Source organism: Xenopus tropicalis, chromosome 1, assembly GCF_000004195.4.
Source record: "Xenopus tropicalis strain Nigerian chromosome 1, UCB_Xtro_10.0, whole genome shotgun sequence".
Lineage (NCBI taxonomy): Eukaryota > Metazoa > Chordata > Amphibia > Anura > Pipidae > Xenopus > Xenopus tropicalis.
In genome coordinates, this window is record NC_030677.2 from 69,211,459 (window position 1) to 69,226,062 (window position 14,604).

General features: G+C 37.3%; 1 protein-coding gene across 49 annotated transcripts in view; it reads left to right on the top strand.

Annotated features, from left to right (window-relative positions):
* Positions 1 to 14,604, top strand: part of ank2 (ankyrin 2, neuronal) — a 284,604-nt gene that overhangs the window by 173,444 nt on the left and 96,556 nt on the right. For all 49 annotated transcript variants that reach the window (XM_031902875.1, XM_031902887.1, XM_031902900.1 and 46 more), the window contains 3 exons: positions 4,046 to 4,147; positions 11,041 to 11,139; positions 12,271 to 12,369. In XM_031902875.1, coding sequence (XP_031758735.1) covers positions 4,046 to 4,147; positions 11,041 to 11,139; positions 12,271 to 12,369 — 300 coding nt within the window. The remainder of the gene's footprint in view (positions 1 to 4,045; positions 4,148 to 11,040; positions 11,140 to 12,270; positions 12,370 to 14,604) is intronic.

Sequence of the window (14,604 nt, forward strand, 5' to 3'; positions counted from 1 at the left end):
CATCGCGTCTAAATTAACGCAAGTATCCTTTTAGTGAATCGTGCGTTAAGACGCGAAAAAAACGCATGCTATAAATAGTGCTCGTTTTATCGCACTTTAGTGAATCAACCCTTTTGTGTCTTTCTGACACTTAATCATAGGCTTCCAAAGACAAAAACATACACATGACCATAGTACATTAAATTAAGTTGATGCAGTGGTTTGAGGGTTACCAATGCAGATTTACCCTTTAAAGGTAATGCTGCATGTGGAGATATAACCTGTATTTGTTTCATGGATTGTTGTAGATCACCTCATTTGTCTTATTTTTTTCTGTCTCATGGACAGTTTTTCATCCCTTACATAGGTGTGGGACCTGTTATACAGAATGCTCAGGACCTGGGGTTTTACAGATAAGGGGTCTTTCCGCCGTTTGCATCACCATACTTTGTCTCCTAAAAAGAATTTAAATTTGAAACAAACCCAATAGGATTGGTTTTCCTCCAGTAAGCATTACTTAAATCTTAGTTGAGATCAAGTATTAGGTATTGCTTTATAATTACAGAGAAATAATTTTTAAGAATATGAATTATTTTAATTAAACTGCAGTCTGTGGGAGAAGGCCTTCCCGTAATTCGAAGCTTTCTGAATAACATGTTTCCAGATAATGGATCCCATACTTGGGATCTCCAGGTGTGACATTCTTTTAAAGGACTGTTCTATTAAAGGATGGTGGGGGCTCAGTCTGCAGGTGCAATTATGGTGCATACATCTGGAAGCCCAGGGTGAATTTAGGTCAGATTAGAAGTAAGATATATTTGCTGCCCTAGATATTCCTGGAACCATGATTTAATATACTTGAAGCAGACTTTTCATATGTCTGTAACCTTGTTATTGGCCCTGACCTAATAAAGGATCTTAAAGGGGTGCTTAAAGGAAAAAAAGCTCAAACACCTCTTCCCCAAAGGGAGAATAAAGACTGTTCTTAAAGGAATCATTCCTTTTTCATTATACTAAGAGAATGACTGCAAAAGAAGGAATTGAATAGGCAAAGATAACACTAAGCACAGGAAAATGCATTAGTCATGCTTAGCGTAATATAAATATGTTATAGACTCTATCTATGTGCAGCCTTGTACTTTTTGCTAAAACATAGATGGAGACAAGTTGGCTCGCTGCAGATTTGAATCCTGTCTCATTTTGTAAGCACTCATATGAAAAGCAGGTCATTTGGGTAAAAGCTAATGGTAAAATTATAATAAATATTTCATGTATACATAATAGTATCAGTCAGCTGGTTTCTGTGCTAGAAAAAATATGTATAATGTATATTGAAATTGCGCATTAGTTACAGGGATGTACCTTGAATGCACTGGGCACCCCCTGCAAAAAATCTTCAAAAAACTTTAGGAAAGAATAGCTAAACCCGGAAAATCTTTAGTGACCACATTCGCCGGTGGAAGAAAGATTGCAGATTTTATCATTTGTAGCAGTGGGCAATGCATATAACTTCTTACAGAAAAGTTTTCTTTACAGCAAAAGACTAAGCCACCTTCAAGCAGACCTTAAAAGCATGCTATGTACTTTTAACATTTGCAGTGCAACAGCTGTCTGGAGTAGACTTTTTGGTTATTTAACAACCCCTAAGAAAAGTGTGCGTTCTTACTGCATACAAATAAAGGCTATAGTTGTCAAGTCATTATGCTTAGACACAAGTGTCTTAGACACAAGAGTGTTCTATAACCCAACATTACTTCCAAGATTACTTTCCTCTCCTTCATTACCATTCCCAGTTTTACACTCTGTATTTGTGGAGTGATTACACGATAAACCCCTGCCAGTGACATGTGCTCAGCTCAAGAATGTGAGTTATCTCTGCATCCACAGCACAGCCAGAGACTGCGTTTGATTACTCGCCTTCTCATTGATCTCCCCACAGCTCAGGTTGCAGTATCATCACACATTAGCAGGCTCCTTCCATTACACCCTTTAGTCTCTTTCTAAAGGCATGTTTTACGCATTGGGCTTCCGGTGCAGGTGCACAAACAATATTCCAATAAAAAAGGATTTAGAGAAATGCTGCCTCTCATAGCTAACTGAAATCAAGTACAGGTATGGGACCTGTTATTGAGAATGCTCAGGACCTGGCGTTTTTAAAGATAAGGAATCTATCCATACTTTAGATCCCCCTACCTCAACTCTACTAAAAAATAATGTCATCATTAAATAAACCCAATATGATTGTTTTGCCACCAGTAAGGAATAATTATATCTTAGTACAAGGAACTGTTTTATTATTACAGAGAAAAAGGAAACCATTTTTTAAATTTGAATAACATGGAGCCTATGGGAGATGGCCTTACTGTAATTTGGAACTTTCTAAATAACATATTGCTGGATAACAGATCCCTTACCTGTACAAGCTTTGGAACAAGCTAAACAGTTCAACTTTTTTTATTTTACTGCGAAAAGAGTTCCTGTCATACTGGCAACACTGTAACCTCATGTACAAGTGCCTGCGTAAATACACCTACACTACTGAATATTATGTTCTGCTGTATGTTCTTGAGCATTATGCTTGTGTAATTTCTAGTTTCCGCAATTTTATGTTAAAGTCTTTAGGGAAAAGAATACTTCCTTTTGTCTGCCTCACTAATACATGCTTTTAGTAATGTTTGATCTGGAACAGTTACTATTCTAATGCAGTTCTCTAACATCTGTTTTACAATATTTTTTTTTTGTCATATAAAATAAAGCTACATAGACACAGGATTAGTTTTACAGGGATTAAGTAAAATAGTTAAAAAAAATATTTCTCTTGCTCATGGATGGATGGGTTTGACTAGAAAGGGAAATTTATTTTATCTACTGTACATGTATCTGCCATAGATTCCTTCAGGTCTGATTCACCATCAAGTTAACTTTTAGTATGTTATAAAATGGTCTTTCAAAATTTTTTATTTTTTTTAATAATTTGACTTTAATTCAAACCACTGCCTGGTTGCTAGGGTAATTTGGCCCCGAGTAACCAAGTAGCTGATAAAATGATGAGACATGGAACAAAACACTAAATCAATTAAAAACAACAAGTTAATTTAAAGGTTAACAACCCCTTTATGCAGAAAATATTTTTGTTTGTTGCTTTTTACTAGATCTCTTTGTGACAGGAAAAAATCTGGTTATAAATATGAAGCATTTTGGTGCAGGATGAGGCTGCATTTTACCCATAGCATTGTAATCAGTGAAAAAAAATGTGTCTCCCTTTAAATCAATGGTCTGTTCTGGACTGCTCTGGACAACAGGGCAACTTTGATAAATGAGCAGAAGGGGCACTTGACTTTGGACCACTTGCCCTTTTTCCAGCTGTATATTTGGTGCTTGTATTGTGATACCTTGGTTTTGGTCACCGCACCAGATGTTTAACCATTTGGTGCTGGTTTAGGCAGCACCAAAGGGGCACCTTAATTTGGCCCACTTGCCCTTTATTCAGCTGTATATTTGGTACTTGAATTTTAATACCTTGGCTTTGTTCACAGCTCCAACTGTTTCTACTAGTTTGCAATGTGTTTGCCGATTGTAAACTTCTTGTGGGGTAATTAATGGTCTTTTCTGGATAAACAGCTCTACATTAAAGACAGGGTCGGACTGGGCCGCCGGGACCCCGGGAAAAATCCTGGTGGGCCCCGGCGGCCCAGACCCATCCCTTACCTGTGCTCCCCCTTGCCCAACCGCTCCTCCCCTGATGCGTTAAATTTATGCTCTCAGGGAAGGACATCGGGTGGGGGGCCCTGGGAGGGGGATTAGGGGGGCCCCTATGGGGGGGTGCGGTGCGGGCACCTGCAGGGCCCCTGGGGCGGGAGCCCTGGTGCGTCCTTCACCCCCCAGTCCGACCGTGTTAGAAGGATATAGGATAACAGCTCACATTAATAGGATATAACCTGAACATCAGTCTTCAATTAAACCAGTTTTTGTACAGTGGTCCCATCCCATTATATACATGGATAACATGTAAGTGAGTGTCACGTACTGTTAGTAACATATTGCAATGTTGTTTTTCTTTCTACAGTCAGACAGCAATGCAAGCTTTCTCAGAGCTGCACGATCTGGCAATTTGGACAAAGTTGTGGAGTACCTGAAAGGTGGCATAGACATTAATACTTCTAACCAGGTACAAAAATATTTCCTTTTGTCTTATAAATTATATGTCATATTTAAAGAGGCTGTTAGCTGACATTTATTTAAGAATTGACCCCTGGCATAGGGAATCTGTGTAGCCACAATGGGAGGACCCCATACAGGGGCAGCTGGGCTACCAAAATCCAGTTCCACTCACTTCGATATTTAATTTGCTTTCACTTTTCTCAGCTCTGATAAGTTTGATTGGAATTACTGGGTACAAGGGGAATATTATGTAGTCTGTTTAGTGTAGATATGCTGATGTCAGTACAGGGATAACCTAAGCAACAAGAACTACCTCTGGAAATCCATGCACCCCCAGCCCTGAATACTTCAGATAATCTAAAGCTCATTCTGGACAGCTCTCATTCTGGACAGCTCTCAAGCAAAAAGCTAAAGTGTTTTTATGTTTTACAAATTCAAATAGTACACCATTTGACTTTTTAAATATTTTTCCAATTTCTATTTTTTGGTGGGACCTATTATCCAGAATGCTTGGGACTTGGGTTTTTCTAGAAATAGGGTCTTTCCATAAGTGTACTAAAAAAATATTTTAACTGTTCAATAAAACCAATAGGATTGTTTTGCCCCCAGTAAGGATTAATTATACCTAAGTTGGGATCAAGTACAGGTACTGTTTTATTATTACAGAGAAAAAGGTAATCATTTTTAAAAATGTGAATGATGTGATTACAATTGAGTCTAAAGTAGATGGCCTTCCATAATTCATACCTTTCTGGATAACACGTTTCCAGATAACTGTTCCTATATCTGTATATCTAATTGTAACAGTTGCTCTGTAAATGTCTTTATTGCTCAGTAGAGGCTGAACATTCCATTGCTTTGAAATGCCAAAAAATGTAATTTAGGAAATCAGCGACCAGGCATATTAAGCTGCTACTGAGACATGTGAGGGGAGAAATTGCAATGAATTCATTTCTAAAACAATCATTTCCAAAAAATATTAAAAAATAAGTAAACCTATTCAGTAGTGACTGCAATGGTCATGCTTCCAACCATTTACTGAAGTGCTGTGCTACTCTATAGATTCCATTTCCTCACTACATTAACGGTGTTTCACCATCTTTGATACTGTTATAACTACACTGAAGCAGTATAATTTCTGTCTGTGTTAAAATAGACAATTTTGTCCTTTCAATCTTGTCCTAATGATGCTAATGCTCCTAACTATTCATTACCTAAGAGTCCTTTTCTCTGCTTTGCCTAAAAATCTGGGTGTGCTTTCAACTTCTATATCTCCCCAGCAAAAATGGCCAGTTTTACTCTGCCTCATTTATATCTTGCTAGTTCTTTCCCAGCTAGGAATAATGTCTCTTTCACACGACCCCCCAATAACCTCAGAAGAAGTGTGGGTGAAGCAGCAGCCACAAGGACAATATGTCAGGCTCTTCACATAGCTGGAGTACAAACAGAGTGTTATGCCTTTTTCCTTCTTGCTATTGAATAAATGCACAAAAAGATAATGGAAACAAACTTTGATGTGTGTTCTAAGAAAAATGGTAGCTAGATACCAAATACATACCAAGAAGAAGTTGCACTTTTCATTTGTGTCTTTAGAATAAAGTATTAATGGGACAATACATGGGACAGTGGAGTAAACAGAAATGGGTTTCTGGGCCCCATAGCAATATTATTTTAATATTAAAACTTTAGGTAGATAATTTGTTTTTCATTTTTTGAAATTGCTCATCAGTTAAGTCCCAACTAGGCCCTCTATGCTCCTCAGTCCACAACTGCTACAGGGCCTGCTTCCCATTTTGTTATACACTGGTCATTATGGGATATTGAAAAGACAGGGGCAAAACAAATGCTTCCTAAAAAAAATACTGAGGTTCATATACCAAGGTACACTTCAAATTTTTGATAAAGGAGCAATATGTGTATATAACATCTTTTGCAATGGGGCATATTTACTAGTGTAATGTTTCTACTTTTCTAACTCTGCTTAAGTACATCAGGCATATTTTCACAAACACCACCACATAGTTAAATAAAATCATAAGTTTGCTGGAGTAAATTAAAAAAACAAAATCAATGCAGATTTTCCCCTTATATTTGTAGTGGAAACATTCTCTAGAGATTATATGCCATAAAGAAATGACTTATGCAGAATATTAGCATGGAAGAGAGGACATACAGTAGATAATGAGGTGCAAAAGTGGCTGCACTTTCTTTACAATAGTAGTTCACCAGCCTGAACCTGGCAAAATTTCTCTTCCCGAAAATGTATTGTTGTTGTCATGATAAATATTCACAGTATTGCACTGCAGCACTTTCACCTGGCGAAAAAGATGCGCCAGCATGAAGGTACATTTCACCAACATATAGCTAATTTGCCCTACTAAATTTTTGGAAATATTTGTAAAGAAAAAAACTTTCACTATTTAGTAAATATGCCCCTACATCTGTATCGCTACTCTGGAAATAAACGGGATAAAACCCCTAGGTTTGCCGACATTTGTGTCTATTGTGTCAGGTACAGATCTTTGTGACTGGCATGGGGTGCAGAGACTAAGTGATGTTCTGATGGGTACCACGTAAGAAGTATTTTGTGAGTAGAATATATCACCTTAGATTTGTCTTTCTTGTCATTCGTAAGGTGCTCATTTGGACTGCTTGTGGGTGAAAGGCACATCTAAAGCCCTGTTAGGATAGAACAATTTACTAAAATAAATGGAATGTTTTTGAGTTGTCCTGTCCATTACAGCTGCAAAACAGCTTTAGGCTGAAGACACGTGGAGCTACTAGTAGCTGCTACTTTTTCACAGCCACTAGACTCCAGAAAATACCCTGCCATAGACAATACTGAGAATTGCCTCTGCTAAAACACACGTAGAGACAATTATCAGTAAATGATCAGCATTGTCTATTTTTATAGCCATGAAAAGTAGCTTCTACTCTGTGTGTCTTCACCCTGATAATGGTTCCACATCCAAATGTCAGGAATTATATTTGCTATCAATGTTTATATGGGCGAAAAAGATGGTATTTTTCCAGAAGAGTGGCAACCTTTGGTCTTCTGGCTTATTGTATAACAAGCAGATGCTAGTGTACACTCAGTGTTCAATTCAGTTAGTAGGGTGCACATTGTGGAAAAGCTTCAAGTGAGGATGATTATTATTTAGAGAGTAGCTAATATATTTAATTCTAATGGCTAGGATCATTCATCTAGTAAGCCAGATTGATTGAAAGAATACATTTGTATTGGTTTTTTTTCAGTCTGTGTTTATGTTTTAAGGCCTCTCATTCAAACTTTTGCCAATATAAACCCTTATAGCCACAATTCCTCATGTGAAGTTGTATATGGGGTGACACATTGATAAAAGCATAAGAGCTCTTGGAAGTTGGTTTGTATGCAAGAAAAACCTGCAACCAAAGAAGTGAATAGGCAGCAGGCTGGGGATCCTCTTTGGGCAAGACTTGGAAGCATAGTAATGAGATTCTGGATATGTTGGACTTTTAGGTGTGTACTGAGTATACAGGCTTCAGATGTATGCGTTTAGATATGTAGTTTCCTTAAAAGATACAAAAATATTACATTTACTGTTGGATCCTTGATTGCATTTCTGAATGTTCTATCAATGTAGCAAGAAATGCATTTGCATTTCTTATTAACTGACACTTCTATGGATTTGTCACTTGTGAAAACGTATTAACAATAGCGCAGCTGAATTAGTCTCCCTGTTTATGAGTTTTACAGTGACTTACTTGCTTTATAATGTTGATTTTCCCCATGGATAAAACAGCTTGTTTAAGTTTCCTAAAATGTTCATTCATTAAGTGCTATATTTAAGTCTAAGGGGGCAGACAGATGAGTACTGAGTGATCACATAACTGGTACTTTCAATTACTTAACATTCACTTACTGCCTTTAGTTGTATTTCTTAAATTAGCTCAGTGGCATTTTTAATGAACTTGTAGTTTTCCACACAACCTTTTAAAACATGTTTAGTATGTGATAGTTGAAGAAGATATAATAAATACACACACACACACACACACATATATATATATATACAGGTCCTTTTCAAAAAATTAGCATATTGTGATAAAGTTCATTATTTTCTGTAATGTACTGATAAACATTAGACTTTCATATATTTTAGATTCATTACACACAACTGAAGTAGTTCAAGCCTTTTCTTGTTTTAATATTGATGATTGTGGCATACAGCTCATGAAAACCCAAAATTCCTATCTCAAAAAATTAGCATATTTCATCCGCCCAATAAAAGAAAAGTGTTTTTAATACAAAAAAAGTCAACCTTCAAATAATTATGTTCAGTTATGCACTCAATACTTGGTCGGGAATCCTTTTGCAGAAATGACTGCTTCAATGTGGCGTGGCATGGAGGCAATCAGCCTGTGGCACTGCTCAGGTGTTATGGAGGCCCAGGATGCTTCAATAGCGGCCTTAAGCTCATCCAGAGTGTTGGGTCTTGTGTCTCTCAACTTTCTCTTCACAATATCCCACAGATTCTCTATGGGGTTCAGGTCAGGAGAGTTGGCAGGCCAATTGAGCACAGTAATACCATGGTCAGTAAACCATTTACCAGTGGTTTTGGCACTGTGAGCAGGTGCCAGGTCATGCTGAAAAATGAAATCTTCATCTCCATAAAGCTTTTCAGCAGATGGAAGCATGAAGTGCTCCAAAATCTCCTGATAGCTAGCTGCATTGACCCTGCCCTTGATAAAACACAGTGGACCAACACCAGCAGCTGACATGGCACCCCAGACCATCACTGACTGTGGGTACTTGACACTGGACTTCAGGCATTTTGGCATTTCCCTCTCCCCAGTCTTCCTCCAGACTCTGGCACCTTGATTTCCGAATGACATACTTTGGACCACTGAGCAACAGTCCAGTGCTGCTTCTCTGTAGCCCAGGTCAGGCGCTTCTGCCGCTGTTTCTGGTTCAAAAGTGGCTTGACCTGGGGAATGCAGCACCTGTAGCCCATTTCCTGCACGCGCCTGTACACGGTGGCTCTGGATGTTTCTACTCCAGACTCAGTCCACTGCTTCTGCAGGTCCCCCAAGGTCAGGAATCGGTCCTTCTCCACAATCTTCCTCAGGGCCCAGTCACCTCTTCTCGTTGTGCAGCGTTTTCTGCCACACTTTTTCCTTCCCACAGACTTCCCACTGAGGTGCCTTGATACAGCACTCTGGGAACAGCCTATTTGTTCAGAAATTTCTTTTTGTGTCTTACCCTCTTGCTTGAGGGTGTCAATGATGGCCTTCTGGACAGCAGTCAGGTTGGCAGTCTTACCCATGATTGCGGTTTTGAGTAATGAACCAGGCTGGGAGTTTTTAAGAGCCTCAGGAATCTTTTGCAGGTTTTTAGAGTTAATTTGTTGATTCAGATGATTAGGTGAATAGCTCGTTTAGAGAACCTTTTCATGATATGCTAATTTTTTGAGATAGGAATTTTGGGTTTTCATGAGCTGTATGCCACAATCATCAATATTAAAACAAGAAAAGGCTTGAACTACTTCAGTTGTGTGTAATGAATCTAAAATATATGAAAGTCTAATGTTTATCAGTACATTACAGAAAATAATGAACTTTATCACAATATGCTAATTTTTTGAAAAGGACCTGTATATATATATATATATATATATATATATATATATATACATATATATGTATAAAACAAAAGTATATATATATATATATAGAACAAAAGTAATCCTAATTAAGTGCAATTAAAAAGTAGTTACTTGAAAACTTCTTTTCAATTGCACCTAATTAGCATTACTTTTGTTTTTTATATTGAGTGTTTGAAGCAGCGAATTGAATCCCAGTGCACTTGCACTCCGTTGCAACCAGTTTTGGACATATTAGATAGAGATAGATAGATACGTAGATAGACAGGCAGAGGTATGAGATCTCTTATGCAGAAGCCCAATGTCCAGAAAGCTCTGAATTACTGGAGGGCCATTTCCCATTGCTCTGTTTCTTCGCCTGATAGATTTGTCAGTTTGTATAGAAACAGTAAAATGAGAAAATAAAAGAAACTAGGTATGTTGCATGAGTGAGACTGTGGGTAATATTATCTGTAGCCTTTTCGTAAAAGTTTATAGCTTCCTACAGACTTACATAAGTGCTGCAGAATAAACCTATAGGGACATCCAGTACTGGTTAAATGTTTCCTAGCATCCTTAGCTAGTGAATGGCCTTGTACAATATATCTCCTCCAATATTTTTAACTTATTTGTGCAGCTGCACAGTTACATTGTGTGCAAATTTGGGTGATGTTCAGGTGCTACTGCTTGAGGTTTGGAAGCTAAGGCTAGAGGTGAATTATGGGGATATGGTATTATGGCACTTACAGCAACACACCAAACGTAATCTGTTTTCTCAGATGAGCATAAGACAGATTTTAATGTACTATTACACCTATAAAAACAACTGTTTGTTTAAGGGCTTAACAGAACACTACAAAACTAACCTGTATAGCTTTGTGTTCAACCCTCTCAACAATTACATTCAATTATATTCTGCATGGAACTTGCCTCTGGTGCTAATTTCATAGCAAGCTCTACTATGAAAAGTGTGTATACAAAGAGTTCATTACCCAAAGAGTCATGAGAAACCCATGGTACCAGAACAACACTGCAAAAAAGCTAGAATCAGCAGAAAACAAGTATTCCCATCATTGCATTTAAGAGAAGCGGTACAGTTCTCTAAGTGGTTGCTCACTTTCTACTGGTCACATTTTTGGGGTTGTCTATGACAGAATGATAATAAATTTTGCATTGATGCAATTGGTGCTGTGTTGTTTATTGTTGACTCCATGCAAAGTAAATAATTTATACATTCTACGTTCTTAAGGAAAAAATTAATGGCCACTTCATTTTACAGAATGGACTCAATGCTCTGCACCTTGCAGCCAAAGAGGGGCATATTGGCCTTGTGCAAGAATTAATGGAAAGAGGATCTGCAGTAGATTCTGCAACCAAGGTACAGAAATATATTTTGTGGGTCCAGGACACGAGGTGATCTCTTTAACTCATAGATAAATACTGTCAGAGAATGATAGCCACACATTGGTCATTGAAAGTCTATTCTTTGAATCCTGTATATAAAATGCTTTTTTCAAGCACATGAAAGCTCTCACCCTACATAATCTTTCCAGTAGTTTTTCCATATTACTATTTTATTACTGTTCCATTTACATTCTGCAGCATTTGCCCGTTTTATGCCATTATAACAGCAGTTATATATTGCAGTGTTTCAAGTGATTAAATGCTCTCAGGCCCAGGTGCATAAATATGATATTTACTTTTTGCTACAGTCACTTATTGGGTAAAGTTTAGTCCTGCCTTTATATATAGAATGCAAGAATGCTGAGGGTACTTGTGTACATAGAGGGGCAGATTTATGAAAGGTCAAGAATTTTCCCTCTAATGATCTCAAATAATTTTTTCCACTTAAAGGAGAAAGAAAGGTAAAAACTAAGTAAGCTTTATCAGGAGGTATTAAGATATGTAAATACAGCCATAAGCACTCACAGAAACGCTGCACTGAGTTCTCTGAAAAAAGATTAGTTGTGTCTGTAATTCCTGTGCCAGAGACACGCAGCTTTCTGTTCTCTGCTCTTTCCTGCTCCCCCCTCGGTCAAGAATACTGAGAACTCGCTCCCCCCCCCTTAGGAATGTGGATCTGAGCCAATCAGCAGGAAGCTGACTCATACTACTAACTAACTACTAACTATACTTACTAACTGAGCATGTTCACTTGGTCTGCATGTCTGTGCAGGAGTGAGGCATTATGGTAACTTCTTTACACAGCTCAGCGTTTTTTATTCCTGTTTGGCTTCAGATCTACTGAACAGGTAAAATATGGGGAGACTTAAGGGCACTATTGAGACAACTGAAGGTATGTCTGCAGCTTGAGATTAACTCTTTATTAGCCTTTCCTTCTCCTTTAAGCTTTTTAGAAACTTTTCAGTTATTTAGCAAAGTTCATGAGTCAGAACCTATATAATTCTAAGAACCTAAGAATAGATTTGATTTTTACTTATCTAGACTGCTGTTGCATTGTTTTTATTGTGATTTGAAATGATTATAAGGCATAATGTATTTTTTACAGAAAGGAAACACAGCTCTACATATTGCCTCATTGGCTGGACAGGCAGAGGTGGTCAAGATACTTGTCAAGCAAGGTGCTAATATCAATGCTCAGTCTCAGGTAAGTCTGTCAACTGTGTCTGAAGATCTTGAACTTTCATACATATATAATATGATGTGTTATACTGAACAAATGAAATATAATGATTTGAAAGCAAAAGGTTATTAAGCTTCCTAGTAGATAGATAAATGATGGATTTGGAACTATGTGCATTTAAAGGGTAGTTCATCTTAATTTACTTTAAGTACCTTTTAGTATGATTGTCATGTACTTAAACATTTTGTATCTGGTCTTTAGTTTTAGATTTTTTTTTTACTTTATAAAGGGGATCTGTCCCTTTAATCCAGTACTAATAACTGTTTAAAAATATTCTCATTCTAGACCTACCCAAAGGGGGCCAACAAGGTGAAGAAAAAATATTATAGTATATGAGGGGGTTAACAAACATATTTACTCTTTTACAAATGGTTTCATTTTAATTAATAACTTTAAAATTTTAACCATCTGTTTACAAATCTATAAAAGGATCCACAACGTCTTCAATTTGATTTTGACTTAGAAGGGAGAGGTTTGAAATAGGAGAAGCTGAAAGGGATGTTTTGCAGGGCTACCACTTAAAATGATTTAATTCCCTAATGGAATGTTATAATATAGCAAGTTTCCAACGTGTTACATATATTTTTGTGTTTTAAGCTTTTAAATTGCCAAAGAAAAGGGAAAAAAATCTAGTAGATGTATATTTTATAGACAGTGTGAATGCTAACCATGGCAAGAATGACTGCAGACCTCACACAGAAACTTGTCATTGTTCCAAAGCAGTGATTTCCTTGAAGTTTCTATACAGGAGAGGGGTTTTGTACATCCGAAAATTTACCACTTGCAGAATAACAGCAATGTAATGTGGGTTAGGAAGGCTTTCACATTGTTCTCTAGAGATCATACAGTGCCAGGGCTTTCAGGATATCTGGGCTGCTGCATGAGCGGGATTAAAATTGTTGTCATTACTGACTTTGGAGTTTAAAATACAGCATGATGACAACCGCCAGTTATTTGCCAGTAGAGAGATCTTCATTCAGTGGTGGCTAACCCTGCCCCAAGGGATTTTCCTTGGATTAATGTGGCATTCGGCCAATAATGTCCCATGGTGTATTAAAGGCAGTAACTCTTGTCTGGCACAGAGGTCATTTTGAGCAATGCGGATGCAAACAGAATTTTTGATATGTAGACACTTTTATACTTTTTGCAGATTATCTTGTGTGCTTTAGAACATCCCAGCAGTCATACTCAATTTCCCTTGTTTAGACAGTGTTCTGTAAATTGCATTTAAATTCATGATTTAATGACCTGTGCCTGTCTTACTGTTGTTGAATAAGGATAATGGCACACGGGTGTTTTAAAGCCCTCTCTCTAATTCCCTGTAAGTCTGGACCCTCGCCATCCTGCAGGCTCTTCTCTTACTTGGACAGTTTTCTGAAGAAAACATATTTACACAAGATTTGCCTGTTAAAAGTGCTATTTTTTTGGATTTATCCTAAATAAATAATTATTTTATGGACTAATAATGTAAGATATTTTTGGCAGTAAAACCTGCTCTTAATTTGTGATCATAGAGACCTTGGGCATTTATCTCCTTGACCCTTTGGCTATATTCCAGATTCTTCAGGGCAGACAATCGGTTCATGCACCATAATAAATCTAAATAGGGTGATTTACCTTTATGTTAACTTTTTATATGTTATAAAATGTATGATTCTAAGAAACTTTTTAATTGGACCTTATTTTTTCTTTTTATAGTTTTTAAATTATTTGCCTTTTACTTTGGACTCCTTACAGTTTTCAAAATGGGCGTCACTGACTGGCTTTGTGCAATGTTTCAGGAATTTTCTGCCACTTTGCCAGTTTTTCGGCAATGCAAATTGGGACAGACTCGCTCATTATTTCTTGCAAGAATATTAAGGGCAGTAGTATATATAGATTATAGAAGAATTTGGTGCTTCTAAAATGATTATAACTCCCAACACATTACTAAACTACAGTATTTGCCCAACATAATCTTTATGATGTATGGAGAGTTTTCAATCCTCTGATAAGAGATTACACATTGCTTTCATGGTTTCCTTTGGGTATATCAGACTTTACAGATTATACTTTTAGAGAAGAGTTTCTCAGAATGCACTTTACCCCAAGAAATAAACATGAGCTATTAGTTCTAAGAAGGGAGAGCTTCATCCTTTGAGTGTTGCTGTGGTTCTTGCAAAGGGATTAGGGAGCAGCTCAGGCTTACTGAGTAGTATG